Below are 17,534 nucleotides of genomic sequence, written 5' to 3'. Positions count from 1 at the left end.
GCCAGAATGGCACAGGATGGTGAACATCCAAGTAAGTACGCGAGTTCGAGGATCAGCGCAAAGCTGACCTTGATTACAAACGCGACCAGTTGAAGGCCCGCCCTCCTGCTGCCATAATCTATATAATTATAAGAACGGCGTGCTTACGTGCCCTCAATGCGCAAGGAGTTTTGCCACCTTCGAGCGCATGAGCGCCAAATCGCCGGATAGGATTCGAAGTGGTCGCCATGACCGAAATCGGTCGGATGGATCATCATTAGATGGACGAGCTCACAGCCCACCTAGTGTTAAGTGGTTACTGGAGGCCATAGACATCCACAACGTAAATGCGCCACCCACCTTGAGCTATAAGTTCTAAGGTCTCGAGTATAGTTACAGCGGCTGCCCCGCCTTTCAAACCGAAACGCATTACTGCTTCACGGCAGAAATAGGCAGGGTGGTGGTACCCACCCGCGCGGACTCACAAGAGGTCCTACCACCAGTAAGATCATTAAAAAAATGTTGTACGCCTTTGCCAATATAATAAATTTTATCCAAGTTCTGCTACAATGAACGGGCTTCTATCGTTTTCAGTTCCACGCCTCCGGTAATCTGTCCCCACGACCAGAAGAACTCCTACTTTGGTCGCCGGTGCATTTGAGAAAACGTTCACACCACTGGCTATCGAGTCTTTGTTCATAAGAGCTACCTATGAATCAGTAGACCAACAGCTCTGTTTGGAAATTGTAGGTTACCTTCCTATACAAGGTTTCTTAGAAATTGTTCTTAGGAAGTTTGAGTTATTGTCTTTGAGCTATCCGTCGCGAAACTGAGACCCAATGAATGAAATGCCCGGTCGCAATGTTGGTAACGACATGAAATAATTCTGGCGTTCAAATCCTGAAGATAGAAGATTAGACGCCAGTTCTAATAGAAGTTGAAATATGGGAATACTGCAGCACTGTACGTAAACTTTGTCGATGTTGGCTCTACCTTGTTTTAGTCTTCCTGAGCACTATGGCAATGGACGTGATAACTGCAGCTATATTCGACACAACAGCCCAGTCGGTAGTTCGTTTTCATTAATCGGTATTAAAATCTCGACCCAACTCATTTTGTGTTGATATCGAAGCCCATAGATATTATTGCAATGTGAATATTGACCCACACCTTGAAACATGAGTTCCAAGTCAATCGTAGGCAGTGTGCAACGACTATCCCATTCTTTATATCTGGACGTATGCTTTTGCCACAGCAATCGGCGGCGGTAGCTAATCGGACGGACATAACCCAAACAAAACTTATTGTGCAATTGGTATAAATACCGGTTTTACTTTACCACACGAAATTATTCCTTCATGGCGGCAGTTGGCATTATTAACTAATATCCACATGACAATACTATCTGGAGTTCAATCTCTTGTAACCACATTAATTAAATAGAGTTGTAAAGATTTTTTTGCGTTTTGTTAATTTGAGACGGTCAGTCCGTTAGATTTACATAAACCTTGTTTTAATGTAGGTATATATCTTCAGTGGAATTGAATCGAACACACTTTGCCATTGTGAAATAGTTGCAAGCAATAAAAAACTGATCTAGAATTAAAATATACTTTTATAATCACAGTAAATTCATTCTCGCCATTAGGTATGTAATTGTTACATTTACGTTAAATAAATAACCGAAACAATATATTACAGCCAATAAATACAATAAATTATTTTTCTATAACTAAAATAAGACTAGAGTTTAAAGATATCACTTAAAATTAACAATATTTAGATACATTTGGAAATTTGTCTGTGACCTTTATCAATATTTTAGGTAACATCGTAGAGATTGCTTTTATTATTACAAGGGGTGTGTCTGGCTGTAAAAATATAATGTGGAATATAACATTCAACCGCTAAGTATCTTTGTCCTCGGAAAAGGGTTCCTGACATTCTTTACTTGCGTGGAGATTGATTGTAGGGAAATTAATCTTGATTTAAGAAAGGGTTTTATCATTAGGATTTATGCAAGTTATAATTTCAGTAGGTAATGGAATGATAAAAGATCAATATCTTTGATCTCTGTGTATAAAAATTACATATTTTTATTTGTAACTTCCTTTTTACGGCGATTTCAGTGTTTAATTAATTATTAGGTTATTCCTAGCTACTTATTAAAGTAAGGAAAAAGCTGGGGAAAAAAAGAAGTTAAAATGAACTATTTGTACAGACTCAACAATATTTATTTATTAGTTGTGAAACGGATCGCACGCTAATGTTTGAGGTCATGAGACGTGCGGATATTGTGTCAACGTCAGTGCTCGTGTTTGAAAATTGAATAGATTCGATGAAAATTGGTTGTGAAAGTTATTCTCTTTCGAATTGGCATGATAATTTCACAAACACATAACATTTTTTGTAATCAATTAGTTCGCGCGGGTAGGTACCACCGCCCTGCCTATTTCTGCTGTGAAGCAGTAATGCGTTTCGGTTTGAAGGGTGGGGCAGCCGTTGTAACTATACTTGAGACCTTAGAACTTATATCTCGAGGTGGGTGGCGCATTTACGTTGTAGATGTCTATGGGTTCCAGTAACCACTTAACACCAGGTGGGCAGTGAGCTCGTCCACCCATCTTAGCAAAAAAATAATCATTTAACATAAACTTTGGCTTCTACGGCTAGCTTTTGACAACGATCAACAGAAAGAACAGCACCACCACTACAACGCAGAGTATCATGATGCATTTCATTTTTCTATTCTTCCGCTGGTACCTCTCCGCCTTCTGCAGCTGCTTGTAGCCTTCGCTGACCTGCACGTGCGTCTGCTCTATATTGAAATCTATTCTATCTAAAACCGTACCTTGCTCGTGGACCATGTGAGCCAAATCCTTGAAGATCTCATTCAAATCGACTATAGATCTAACAACTTTGTTTACTTCTTCCTCCCTCTCTGCGACCATTCTCGTGTTGGCTTCCTGTATGAGCAGCAGCTGTTTCTGATTGTACATCTGCTTAGGCTGATCGTCCGTTCGGTCTTCGTCGTAGAAGGTTTTTTGGGTTCCTGACGTGCTCGGGAGGGCAAACAACAGGTCCGTTTCGTTGTCCGTGAGTCCCGAGGGGAGCTCGTTGTCATTTAGACTCAACTCTTCGAAATTCGGGAGATCGAAGTACGCGTTCGACCTTTCTTCTCTGGACGTGAGAGATTTTAAATAATTCGATTGCGCTGTTCTGAAGATCACGCTCAATTCTTGCAGAGTTGTGACCAGTGCTAGTACAACGTTGGCTGCTAGTTTTTGTTCTGTTTTGTTACCTGTGATGGCAAACGTTTATTTGAGAATACGAATGAATGAAATTGCGAATTGTGTTTGAGAATATTTTTTTTTTTATGATTGAAGGTTTACTGGCGGCTGAAGGCTTTTGGGCGAGCAAAGGCTCAGTCTAGAGGGGTGGGATTAGCTAACAGCTGCCCGAGCGCTTCTGAAGGAGAACTAACAGCTCAAGAGCAAGACCTAACAGCTCAAGAGCAACTGCTTCGCGAACGAATCTACTACCGGATCGGAATCGCGACCCGCTGAGAAGATCCGGCGAGAAACTCAGCGGGCTGATGCATGGGTTAGGTTGCACGTGGAACTTTTTGTCGAGTTCCAAGAGTACGATTACCCGGGTCCCTAAGCCGACTCCTATTGTTAGAACTGAAGGCGTCTAATGCAAAGGAGAAAAATTCCTAATAAGCTTGTTAGTACTAAGAAAACTGTTGGTAGAAGAGTATTAAATGCTTTTGTCTGGGCCGATGACAGAATTATAATACCTCTTTAAATTGAAAATTATCACAAGACAAATAATATTTTAATAAATGTCTTCTAATATACTGATCAGGCTCACTATAAAAATTAGTATTATGTTGAATAGTTTTATTCGGTTTTCTATGAGGGCTACATGGGTTCTAACGTCAGATGGACTCAATTATACATACATACCGTGTCTTATTTGTGCTTTAATAGCTGTGAGGTGTGTATGCGCATGCGTGAAATGCCTTCCAATTTCAGTACTGAGTCTCTCTATATGCTGTTGTTCAGTGGAGTCATCTAGAGCAGGCCGATTGATTTGTTTCTCATGTCTAGCTTCTAGTTCCGATAGTTTAGTTTTTAGTCTGAAATAATTATTTTTTTAAATCATTTAGAAAAAATAATAGTGTAGTAGCATCTACAATAGATATATCTGAAGAACAGGAAAAAATTGAAGCCTATCTCTAAAATTAATGAAATAGACAGTCACGTTATTGAGCCATGCGGAGAGCTTAGAAATTATTTCCACAAACTTGTGAGTTAAAGAGTTGAAAATAGAAAAAGAGACATGACACCAATCCTTACCAGAATGAAATTAAGTTTATTTCAATGAACAAATTTAGAATGGTACATGGCAAAAAAGATCTCTGGAAACACTATGGATGTTAAGCTGTAAAATCATTCAATAATTATATTCATTCAGTTGTACATTAGTTTTAACTGCAACAAATAGTAGATCATTATGGAGATGAACTATTAGATGGAAAGTAATCACACATTGGTTATTCAACATAAACAATACTAGGGGTACTAATGCCGTAATTAGTTAAAGTACTGTATAAAGTTAGTAAATGGTGAAGCATTACACGGAAATCAACAATGTCTCAGTGTATAAGACTGCAAATTAGGCTAATGTAATACTATTGAAGAACAGGGCCCACAGATAAGCATTATGGATGTATATTAACCTGGTCATAACATAGTGAGCTTCCTCTAATGCATCAGCCCAGGGCGGTGGGGCACGTGAGTCAACTCTCATCTCAGCTCCGGCTTCCATATCATGAGAGCTTCGTCGCATAAGTCTAGCACGTTCTGAATCATTATTCTAGAAATAAAAAGAAATTAATATTACTGGGCTGCATGATTGAGGTTCTAGGCATTTAAGATTAAGAAGGAATAAATGAAGGTTACCAACATGGGCTATTGAAAATGATGCAATTTGTATTTTAAAACACACATAACTACTATGGAAAAAGAAAGGCTAGTTCTGATTAAAATTAGTGAACATAATAATTATTCTGATAATGTTATAGATAATTTATGCTATCTGTGCTTTAAATCTACAATTTATTGTACAAGACTATTACATTAACCATAACAATACATTGGCGCGGATTATTTTCGAAAGTTGTCATTTTTTATTGCTATGTATTTTTGAATGGACAAAAAGTTTAATTTTTTTTGTTTATTGACCTATCGCATTTTTAAGGTAGATGCCACTCTTTCTCCTGAAACCATATAGGCTTTACGTTACTAAGAAATATCTAATTATTGAAATAATGCTACAAATCGCATAAAATCAATATAAAATAGTCTCACTCTTTCTGAGAAAATTTGTCGGCTGTGTATCGCGTTGTTACGCATTAATACGAAAACTTCTGTCAGACTTCTCGACACCATGTTCGTATCGTTATTTTTTTTATTTATTATTCACGTAAATTAGGGTGGTATTAAATACTGTATTACAAAAACTGCAATGTATTTATTTATAAAGTCTTGATAGAGTGGATGACGTCTAAGCATATTTTACACTTGACAGTTTTGAAAAGCGACGGTCCACATTGTGTAGGTACTTGAATGGGCAAACGTAGAATAAGCCCATCGGCTTGATTTAAAATCTCACGGATCGTTTGGAACCTCTGGGTCTGCGGAGGGACTTCGGTTCCCTCGGTATTTTGTACCGTAGGTTCCATGGGGAGTGCTCTGAGGAATTGTTCGAGATGATACCGGCATCTCGTTTTTACCATCGCACCGGCCGTCACCGGAGTAGAGTTCATCCATACTACCTGGAACCACTGCGGTCATCCACAGTGCGTTTCCAGAGGTCTTTTTTGCCACGTACCATCCGGCTATGGAATGAGCTCCCCTCCACGGTGTTTCCCGAGCGCTATGACATGTCCTTCTTCAAACGAGGCTTGTGGAGAGTATTAAGCGGTAGGCAGCGGCTTGGCTCTGCCCCTGGCATTGCTGAAGTCCATGGGCGACGGTAACTACTCACCATCAGGTGGGCCGTATGCTCGTCTGCCTACAAGGGCAATAAAAAAAAACTATCAAGTTTTATTTTAATTTTCAGGGTATATTGTGATAATATCTCCAAAAGGCTTCTGAAAGTAATCTTGTACAACGAATGTTCAAAAACTTTTTACCATTACTGCAAAATTTAGTAACGGTTTTATCGTTGCGAGCCCCCTCGGCCATGTACTAAAATAGAATGTGACATACATTTTAGATATTTTATTACCTGAAGAATACAAGCTATTATGCAAAAAAATTTACGATTTTCTGTAGACAGCGTAATGGCCCAAGAGCCCGCGACAGCCAGACCTTCGTTATTTTATAAAAGCTGAAAGTTTCTCTATGTATGTCTCCAACACAGGTAAGAACAACCCGCGATTATAGAGTTCCGATTGTGGTTACTTGGGCAGGTAACAGGCAGTAAAGGTATATAAAATAGTACCTTAAATTCGTTAAAGTATAAAGGTTTTTTTTTTTAATATTTACTCCAGAATATCTTTAGAAATCACGATATCCGTTGCCGGACACTTTTTCCAGTTGTTACCCCCTGCCAGACACCCTTAAACTTTAATAAATTTTAATTATACTTTCGTTATACATAAAAGCTAAATTTTATATATGTTACTTAGGGACTTATAAAAATATGTTACCCCAAGAGCCGGACAGTTTTAATGGTTCTTACATCTTGCCAGACACATTGACAGCCCGCTGTAGGTGCGAGCGCGAGGTAGCAACTGTTCAAGCGGGTGTGAGCGAGATAGAGTGCTTAGTCTATTGTGATCTTTTAAGATATCCAATAAAAAAATTATTTTATTACGTTCATAGCAATATTATAGAAAATAAAAAAGGTTATTTTAATATTATAAAGTACAAACAAAATATTACATGTCAAAGAAAAATATTTAATCGTTCTTATAATTTTCCTCATTGTCGTCGATATTGAACTATCGAGTCGGCCTGAGGGGCCTACGAGGGGGGGCATAGCTACTACCGTATCCGATTTGAGAGTACGAGCTAAGCGGTAGTAAGACCTTTGAGAGGGCGCGAGTCCTTCTAAGAAATCAGACCATCTGGCATCTCGGACTTCGGCGATGCGAGACTTTACGTCGCGTTGTAGGGCACGCATTCGAGTACGATTTTCCACTGTAGGATACCTATCGTAGGCACGGATCGAAGCGTTCTTAGCTCTAAGGAGTTCCCTAATATCGTCGGGCAATTTGAAGCGGTGAAGGAAGTCCTCCGCCACAACTTGCTTCGATGACCTATCTAATGTCGAGGTGATGTGTGACGTTAAGATGTCTATGGCTTCAGCGGTATCCTGAGGAGACGGGGTAGAGTCCGGGCTAAACGGGAGCGATGGTGGATCAGATTCAGCCAGGCTAATGCCCAGCGTGTGCCAATCCACCACAGTCCTCGTGACGGGAACGGAATCGGGAGCGCGACCGAGCTTCATAATGACGGGGCGGTGGTCTGAATCTAACTCTAAAACTACTTCGATCGAGTGTAAGCGCAGAGTTACGTTTTTTAATAACGCTATGTCGAGTATATCCGGGCGATGCGCGATATTTAGCGGGTAGTGAGTCGGGGTTAGCGGAGCGATGATATCGAAGGCGAGATAATCGACTAACGCGTCGAGCCGCCTGCCATTAGGGGTTGTGGTGTGTGAGTTCCACCTGATGTGTTTACAATTTAGGTCGCCCGCCAGAATGACAGAGCTTCCCATGCCGAGTAGCGCCTCGATATCACTGCTTAGAACGGATAAATCCTATAAACGACAGCTGATGTGCAGTAAAAGATCACAATAGACTAAGCACTCTATCTCGCTCACACCCGCTTGAACAGTTGCTACCTCGCGCTCGCACCTACAGCGGGCTCTCAATGTGTCTGGCAAGATGTAAGAACCATTAAAACTGTCCGGCTCTTGGGGTAACATATTTTTATAAGTCCCTAAGTAACATATATAAAATTTAGATTTTATAGTATAACGAAAGTATAATTAAAATTTATTAAAGTTTAAGGGTGTCTGGCAGGGGGTAACAACTGGAAAAAGTGTCCGGCAACGGATATCGTGATTTCTAAAGATATTCTAGAGTAAATATTAAAAAAAAAAACCTTTATACTTTAACGAATTTAAGGTACTATTTTATATACCTTTACTGCCTGTTACCTGCCCAAGTAACCACAATCGGAACTCTATAATCGCGGGTCGTTCTTACCTGTGTTGGAGACATACACAGAGAAACTTTCAGCTTTGGGTCTGGCTGTCGCGGGCTCTTGCTCTATAAATATATACTTAAAGGGATTTGATTTAAGCATTGTTGACAGAATTGTTGAATTTGTGAGGTCCAAATCTGCTAAATTATAAATGTTGTCATCATTAAATATAGACTTTGGTTGCTATTTGTGATTATGGAGCTGTATTATTTAAAATACACAATTCTCTTAATCGTTTATTACATCTTTGAGTCTACAGAATTGGTTGTAGCTTCACAATATTAACTGGCTGAATAGGACACATTTCTTTTGCAAATTTAATTTAACAAACCAAACAAAGAATAGGGTTATAAAAATGTAAACAAATAGGTAAATAAGATTTTTACTGTGGATTTTGCAATTTGATAAAGATAAAAAAATTGGCAAATAGACACGGAACGACTATTTAAAAATTTTAGATAGCTTAGGTACAGAATAAATAAATATAAATGAGTATGGCATCGCATGATGCCGGCATTCCTGAGCAATTCCAGCAATTTCCGCCTAACAGAATCATTGTTATCCACCCTGGTTCGCTCTACGTACGTATCGGACGAGCCTCAGATCTCGTGCCAGTGAAACAGCTACACTGCATTGCAAGAAAACGTAGACACGGTGGCAAAATTTACCGCGACTCTTTCATACCACCGAGCGTTCCGAAAACCAAAGAATTGATTGAGGAATTAGAAGAATGTAGGCTTCAAATATCTCATACTCTTCAGTCATGTGTGCAGTCTAACGGCGCAAGAAGGTACGCAACTCCCCCGCAGCAAATCGCAGCCTTTAACCGTCGTTCGTTACCGGAGTACGTCTCTGACGGGGAACCGTGGCCTCAAGTCGAATGTGATGTTATTGTAGGTGATCTAGTCCTTGATGTGGACCCAGAATTACCATACAACATACATTTTCCATACCGTAGAGGAGATTTTAACCTTCATTCTGAAATAGGAGGATCTATTTCATCAGTTCTGAATGATCTATATACAATATGGAGTTCCATAATTGAGTTTAAGTTAGGGATACCCTTGATAGAACTTGTGAAATATAGATGTGTTCTTCTGATACCAGATCTGTACTGCAGGAGTCATTTAAAGTATCTAATGTCTTTATTGTTGAAGGACTTGGGCTTTGGCCATTGTTTCTTAGTCCAGGAAAGTGTTGGAGCTACATTCGGAGCAGGCATTGGTTCGGCCTGTGTGGTGGACATTGGCGATCAAAAAACAGCAATATCATGTGTTGAAGATGGCATCTCTCATAAACCAACTAGATTGAGAATGGACTATGGAGCTGGGGATGTCTGTCAGTCTCTATCATGGATGTTTCATAAGAGTGCATTTCCGTACAAGGATTGGACAGAGAATATACCACGAGATGTGGTTTTAATGCGAAATCTATATGAAAACTTTTGCCATATCAATTTGGATGTTTGTGGTCCACAAGAGAAGTCATTCTTGGTCGATCACCCAGGAGATGTAATCAATAAATATACACTCCAAGTTGGTGATGAATGCATAATATCACCATTATCAATGTTTTATACTGACTTACTGAAAATAACAGGTGCTAAAACTACTAAAATACCAAACAGACAGCCAAGTGATCCTGAAGATCCATTTGATGCAGAGTTTTTGAGGGAAACTGGTAGAAAGAAAGAAGCTATTGATATAAGCACCAATGAGAATCAATTTGAAACTCTCAATGAAATACAACAAGTGAGTAACCAGGATGAAGACATAGTCGTAGATACATTAGAAGGGGGACCAGGAGACATTTCTTTATTAGCCCCAGGGCAAGTTATGGCCCTAGATGCTGCAATACTACAAAGCATAGATCGATGTCCCAGTGATGACTTGAAACGGAAGATGTACAGCAACGTTCTAATTGTCGGAGGTGGGGTTAAAGTTCATGGTATATCATTATGGCTACAAAATCGTATGGCACTGCAGATCCCCTATACTTATAAGACTGAGCAGCTGGAAATAGTGACATCACCTAAAGAAATTGATCCTGCCAGTACTGTGTGGAAGGGGGCTGCAGTCATGTCTTGCTTGGAGTCAGCTATAGAACTGTGGATTAATCAAAGTGAATGGAACAAATACGGTTTGCGAATTTTAAGAGAAAGGGCTCCGTTTATATGGTGATTTAAAACTGCAATGATATTGAAAACCTGATATTGACCCAGAAGGACTTTGAATATGTTTTAAAGATATATTTACATTCACTATTATGAAAAATAATTGATACTATCAGACAGTATTGAATTGAAAGTGCAGTACATACTAAGTGTGTTTCATTTATTTATTGTGTAGCTGTGTAGGATGTTAACTCTCAAACCAAATTAAGTGGTGTCAGTTAGCCAGTACATCACAACATAGACCTCGGTTGTATTAAATGCAAAAGCGTGGGACAACTGGTCCCACGCTTTTGCAGGACTACTTCGTGGCAGAAAAGGCATGATACCGATAAATATAGTTGACAATTAACCCTACCCTTCTACCCTATGTATATATATACATATAAATTCTTTTGTTATAGTTAAAAATTATAACATTATAAAATATAATATAACTAGTCAGGTCATAAGTATTGTCACACAGTCAAAACTTTTCTTTTAGAATGCTGGCCACAAAAAAGTTTATTGAATTCGAATTTCGCATTGTTCATAAAAATAAAAATGTATAACTTTTAGAATTTTACTCATTTTTAAATATGGAGTGGACGCTTAAAGAAGACCGTGTTGCAGTTATTGCGTTGCATCGTTGCGGTTACGCGCCAATTCAAATTTTTAACATACTGAAAAATTTGAATATAACCAAAAGATTCGTTTATCGTACCATCAAACGATACAATGAAGACTCTAGTGTAGATGACAGGTCAAGAAGTGGTCGCCCTCGGTCTGTTAGGACTCCAGCAGTGATAAAAGCTGTGAAGGCGCGAATTCAAAGAAATCCCAAACGTAAGCAGAAACTGTTGGCCCTTCAGATGGGGTTAAGCAGAACCACGGTGAAAAAGGGTGTTAAATGAAGACTTAGGGCTTCGGGCATATTGAAGAAAAACAGGACATCGTTTGAATGCTCGTCTAATGGACCTGAGACTGAAGAGATGCCGCGCTTTGTTGAAGCGGTACGCGGGAAAAAAATATCGGGAAATTCTTTTTTCGGATGAAAAAATTTTTACCGTAGAAGAGAGCTACAACAAACAAAATGATAAGGTGTACGCACACAGTAGTGAAGAAGCGAGCAACCGTATTCCGTGTGTCCAACGAGGTCATTTTCCATCCTCGCTCATGGTATGGTTGGGAGTTTCTTATTGGGGCTTAACAGAAGTACATTTTTGTGAGAAAGGTGTAAAAAAAATGCAGTTGTGTATCAAAATACAGTCCTGACGAACCTTGTGGAACCTGTTTCTCATACCATGTTCAATAACAGGCACTGGGTATTCCAACAAGATTCGGCGCCAGCTCATAGAGCGAAGAGCACACAAGACTGGCTGGCGGCGCATGAAATCGACTTCATCCGGCACGAAGACTGGCCCTCCTCCAGCCCAGATTTGAATCCGTTAGATTACAAGATATGGCAACATTTGGAGGAAAAGGCGTGCTCAAAGCCTCATCCCAATTTGGAGTCACTCAAGACATCCTTGATTAAGGCAGCCGCCGATATTGACATGGACCTCGTTCGTGCTGCGATAGACGACTGGCCGCGCAGATTGAAGGCCTGTATTCAAAATCACGGAGGTCATTTTGAATAAACTTTAGTGTCATAAGAATCTATGATTAGTTAAGTTCATTTTGGTATATGAATGGTTACATAATGAATAAACTTGTTTCAATTATTTTACATTAAACATGTGACAGAATTTATGACCTGACTAGGTATAAAGATTTTTGTTTTTCAATACACTAAAAACCCCTCATTTGCTTCTTCACTATTCCCAGATAAAAAAATGCGATTTCTTTATTCACGGATCTAATCGGTACATTGACACATCGCACGCTTAGTATTAAAGGGACCTAATTCCTAAGAAGTCTAAAATGAGTTAGTTATACTTGCATGACTTTTACAACGCCATCTAGAACGTGACGCTAAGAAACTAATATAAAAGTAGTTCTATCTTACTTTTATAAACTTTCGGTCTCTTTCACACTCGTGTCCTTGATCACGTCTTTTGAAATAACACAGACATATTCAGTGTTCGATCAACTGTTACAATTGAAACATTTCGGCGGTTATTTTAAAAGTGTCTTATTAGTGTTTAGGTCAGTTTCATAGTATTATTTAAGGTAAGTTTTATGCATATTTTTTGTAATATTTTGACTTTCTAAGCAATGAGACTTTTTAATAGTAAAATTGTATTGTAGTTATACAGATTAATCAGTTTTAAGTCCATTTAAAACTAAAAAACGATAATGTTTTTTGACCACATTCGTGTTTCAGTCAGTTCGAAAGTAAAAATGTAGTCAAAAATATTTGTATTGGCGTACAATTCAGTGTTAGATCTATTTATTACAAATATTGATAACATGTCTAGAGTTACATACAGTTAAGGGACTGTACTTGATTAATAATAATGCATATTTTTATTCACGGAATTTGCGATGTAGCTGTGTTCAGGGTTGAGTCTTATTATAACTAATAATTGCTAAACATTTATTCTTTGCTTTTGGACTTATCAGAGTTTTCTTTTAGGATGTCATCGCGATCAAGAAAAATTCTTGATTTAATTCAGACTGAAAATAGTAAAAGTCCTCATCAAAATCTTGACAACCAGGTAAGTAATTATTGAATTGAAGGCACTTTATTTCGCCTATGCTTACCTATATTAATCACCTAAAATATAATTATTTATCATTTATAGGCAGATACTTCATCTAATGAGCTGATAAAACCTAATGATACTATTAAAAGTCAGAGTATTGAAGTTCAGGTACGTTCTTAACTTTACTTTTACTTTCTATTTATTTATTTATATGAATCTATATAGTAACCTTTCCTAATTACTTACAGATATTATGTGATATTAAAAATAAACCTGAAAATCAACAATATATGGATGTATCAGAATATTTTGAAGCTACTAAAGGCCGTAAAAAGACACCTATAGATTATCGCGTTTCACCTGTTAATCCTGATGAAAGCGATGCAGATTTAAGCGATGGTGATCCTTCTTTTCAAATACAAAACGAGAAACGGGGTAGTGTTTTATTTACATCTATTTATCGTTCGAGTTCTAGTAGTAGTTCTTCTTCTACCTCAAGATCAAGTTCTTCATCATCTAATAGCTCTAGCGATGAGTCTGCGGAAGAACATAATGCTCATAACAAAGAAAATACTAGATCGGGCCCATCAATCCAACTTGATAAAAGAACAAGTGACATAATGAAAGATACTATAATGCATGATTCAACTTCGGCAGCAAATAAAGCAGCTGTTGCAGATTTTACTAAAGGTAGAAAACGCACTAGACAACCGGAAAATTGGAAACAAACGAAATGTAAGATTTTGAGAAATTCAGGTAAATCATATATTAATAGCAAAAATACAATAACTAAAGCTCGTCAACTCAAACCACCATGTAATGATACATGCAGATTGCGATGTTTTACCAAGATTAATACTGTTCAAAGGCAAAATATTTTTGATAAATATTGGGGAATTGGGGATATTCATAATCAGCGATCTTTTATTTTGTCATGCTTAACTAATATTGAACCCAAATATAAATATACCAATGCTTTGGCCCCAAGAAATTGTAACAAAGCTTTCCATTTTACTGTTAACGGTAATCCAATCCGCGTTTGTAAAGTTTTTTTTCTTAATACTTTGGATATATCTGATCGTGTGGTTCGTACGGTTAGAAGTAAGACTGACGAACATGGAGTTTTGAAGACTGATTTTAGAGGAATGACTTGTAACCGTAAATCAGATGAGGTATTAATTTCTGACATCAAAGAATTTATTAACTCGATTCCAAGAACAGATTCCCATTACACACGCCAATCATCGACGCGTGAATACATAGATGGTAGTAAAACGATAGTCGATCTTTTTAGAGATTTTGAAGAGGTACAAAAACAAAAAAATAAGTCTGCTGGAAAATATTGCACATTTTATAAAATATTTACCACCCAATTTAATATATCATTCTTTCGACCGCGTAAAGACCAATGCGACCTATGTCTGCAATATCAAAATTCATCCGTTGAGGAGAAGCTTCTGATACAAGAACAATATAATTGTCATTTGGAAGAAAAAACCCTCAGTCGACAAGCAAAATATAACGATCGATGTAAAATCGACAATAATAATAAAGTAATTTTATTTGATCTTCAAGCAGTTCTTCAAACACCTAAAGGGGATACTTCAGCCTTCTACTATAAAAGTAAACTCAATAGCTATAATTTTACTGTTACCTCTTTAAACAAAAAAGTAGAAGGAAAAATTCAGGATTCATATAACAGTGTGCATTGTTATTTTTGGTCCGAAACAGACGCAAAAAGAGGTGCCAATGAGATAGGGTCATGTTTATTAAATTATTTTGAATATCTTTGTACTGAAAGCAGAGCTACAGCTACTAATGACGAAGGCTTTGATCTTATACTGTATTCGGATAATTGTGGAGGGCAGAACAAGAATAAGTTTATCGTTACGGTGTATCTTTACGCAGTGACACATTTGAATATAAAATCTATTACACATAAATACCTAATAAAGGGCCATACACAAAATGAGGCCGACAATGTACATAGCCTTATAGAGAAGGAAATCAAAAAGAATTTGAAATCGGGACCAATATATTCTCCCCATCAATATGTATCGATCATTAAAAATTCACGAAAAAAAGGTTGCAGCTTTATAGTTAATGAGTGTTCTTTTAATAACTTTTATGATTTTAAAAATCTGCAAGAATGTTGGGGGTATAATTTTAGTAGAACCAAAGATGGGAAAACTGTTGTATGGAATGACATAAAAATGATTAGGGTAACAAAGAATAACCCGTTTTCTTTTTTTATTAAAGAATCATACAAACAGCAGAATTTTTCTGAAGTATATGTCCGGAACAGGCGAACTAAAATGTTGCCTTTAAACCAATTAACACTAGTTAAGGCTTACACAGGCAAACAAGAGTTGAGCGAGAATAAAAAAAAGATTTACGCGAGTTAATTACTAAGAATTTGATACCTAATTTTTATTCTGATTTTTATGATTCCATTCTGTAATGTTAGCTGCAAAGAAACTGATTTTATTTTTTATAATTTTAAATTATGTAAATTAAATTTATAAGAAAAAAGGATTAGAAAAGGTTTGCGAAACCTTTGTGTTGGATTATACGATTAACCTCTTTTGAAAATTTTTATAATATAAGCTGCTGGAACTGATTTAAACCAAAGCAGCCCAATCAAGTTTAATGTGAGACTGATTCAATTATGTCTTAGAATTTAATTACTTATAGTTTGTTAGTTAATTAGATAATTATTGGTAACAAATTAAAAAGTTCTGTGAAACTATTAATTATGTTAAGTAAATAAACATAACCAGATTCTATTAATTAGTTTTATAATGAAAGTGTATTTTTTAAGTTCTAGTAACATAAGTGCAACAACGTTAATAATTTTCGGAGTTTTAATACAAGTTTGTCTTTATTGTTGATTTTAGTTTCCATTAAAAGAGACCAAACTGAGAAAAAATGTTATTATTTTTAGTAATAGTTTGACTTATACCTAAAATGGCCAGTCGCTTTGTATGTGTGTTTAAAATTAAAATGACTTAAAACAAACGAAGTTGTTATACTTTTTAACGAATAACCTTTCATTTAATATTAAAAAGACCTAAAACTACATTCACAATTTTAACAGCCAGTAATATACAAAATAAATAATATTTAATAAAAATTTAAACTACGTTTAAATCCTAATTTCATATACTTTGATAAACGCAAAAGTTAAACTGTAAAATTATCATATTGCAATATTTATAGCTAAATAAACAGCCTGACCTCTAATTGCAAATTGTTTTTAGCGATTTGCCAAAAAAGTGATTTTTTTAATTCAGTCACTTTAATACTAAGCGTGCGACATACACATTGATAAAAAGGTTTGCAATATGTATGTATCCATCCGAATATTCTTTGTAAAGGCGTCGTCAAATAGACTAAAAAAGTAAAATGGACTTTATTACAACTATAATACCTAAGGTACGTTGTTAAATGATATCGCCACTGTATTGGTTCCCCTTTTGACACAAACCGCCTTTACCGCGTCATGTAAATTACCATTCAATAGCCCTAAACACGTTCTTACGAATCCATCAGATCGAATAACTCTTGCACCAGACGCCTTCAGCTCTGACACTAGGAGCAGGCTTAGGGACCCCGGTAACTCTTTGCCGAGTTCGACGTGCAATCTAACCCATGCAATCTAGCCCGGTGAGTTTCTCACTCGATCTCAGCGGGTCGCGATTCCGATCCGGTAGTAGATTCATTCGCGAAGCAGTTGCTCTTGAGTTGTCAGGTCTCCTTTGGAGGCGTTCGGGCAGCTGTTAGCAAATGCCATCCCTCCTGGCGGAGCCTTCGCTCACCCGCCATCCTGGTCAAACTGGAAAGGCCTGTGGGCCACCGGTGATCCCTCATTAAAAAATACCATTCCATATTCACGGTTTCTGTATTCGCGGCATATTTGCGGAACTTTAAACTCGCGAATAAAGCTTTAACTGTAATTTATTTTTATATTGTCATATTGCGAATATAGTCTTTGTGTCCTATGTCGGTTTTTTATTACTTAGACGGGTGGGCGAGCTCACAGACCACAGGGTGTTAAGTGGTTACTGGAGCCCATAGACATCTACAACGTAAATGCGCCAGCGACCTTGAGATATAAGTGCTAAGGTCTCAAGTATGGTTAGCAAGGGTTGCCCACGACCACCAGTCTGGCGTCCCGAGGGGGAGGGTGATGGGAGAGATGTGCTCCGCACTAAACGCTTCACTTTCCCCCCTTTGCCTTTTCATGAGTTTTGTCTCATGCGAGGTTTGGACGTTGGTTGTTGAGAGACAGGAGGTTTTAGTCGGTTCGACTCCGACATGCCCCGCCCTCCATCCCCAGGGAAGGGCGGAAGTCCGGCGATTACCTCCTGACAATTCAAACCGAAATGCATTACCGCTTCACGGCAGAAATAGGCAGGGCGGTGGTACCTACCCGCGCGGACTCACAAGAGGTCCTACCACCTATTATTGCGC

At 37.7% G+C, this 17,534-nt stretch overlaps 3 protein-coding genes across 3 annotated transcripts; 2 read left to right on the top strand and 1 right to left on the bottom strand.

The window, feature by feature from the left end:
- Window positions 1-1,576: 1,576 nt before the first annotated feature.
- On the bottom strand, window positions 1,577-5,629 carry Syx16 (syntaxin 16). Its single transcript, XM_028183020.2, has 4 exons — window positions 5,355-5,629; window positions 4,724-4,860; window positions 3,948-4,120; window positions 1,577-3,280 (listed from the first exon to the last, which is right to left on the bottom strand). Exons 1-4 carry the CDS (start codon window positions 5,433-5,435, stop codon window positions 2,649-2,651), a joined length of 1,023 nt encoding a protein of 340 aa, XP_028038821.1. The 5' UTR covers window positions 5,436-5,629; the 3' UTR covers window positions 1,577-2,648.
- A 2,748-nt stretch (window positions 5,630-8,377) lies between these two features.
- Arp8 (Actin-related protein 8) lies at window positions 8,378-10,582 on the top strand. The gene has a single exon (XM_028183046.2). It carries the CDS (start codon window positions 8,753-8,755, stop codon window positions 10,442-10,444), a length of 1,692 nt encoding a protein of 563 aa, XP_028038847.2. The 5' UTR covers window positions 8,378-8,752; the 3' UTR covers window positions 10,445-10,582.
- Window positions 10,583-12,486: 1,904 nt separating this feature from the next.
- Window positions 12,487-16,079, top strand: LOC149500717 (uncharacterized). The gene is made up of 4 exons (XM_089736030.1): window positions 12,487-12,585; window positions 12,992-13,073; window positions 13,161-13,229; window positions 13,310-16,079. Exons 2-4 carry the CDS (start codon window positions 12,993-12,995, stop codon window positions 15,464-15,466), a joined length of 2,307 nt encoding a protein of 768 aa, XP_089592156.1. The 5' UTR covers window positions 12,487-12,585; window position 12,992; the 3' UTR covers window positions 15,467-16,079.
- The last annotated feature ends 1,455 nt before the right edge of the window (window positions 16,080-17,534 follow it).

This window comes from Bombyx mandarina, chromosome 20 (genome assembly GCF_030267445.1).
Source record: "Bombyx mandarina strain Sakado chromosome 20, ASM3026744v2".
NCBI lineage: Eukaryota > Metazoa > Arthropoda > Insecta > Lepidoptera > Bombycidae > Bombyx > Bombyx mandarina.
The sequence above is the reverse complement of the archived record's forward strand: the minus strand, read 5'-3'. Positions and strand labels throughout refer to the sequence as shown.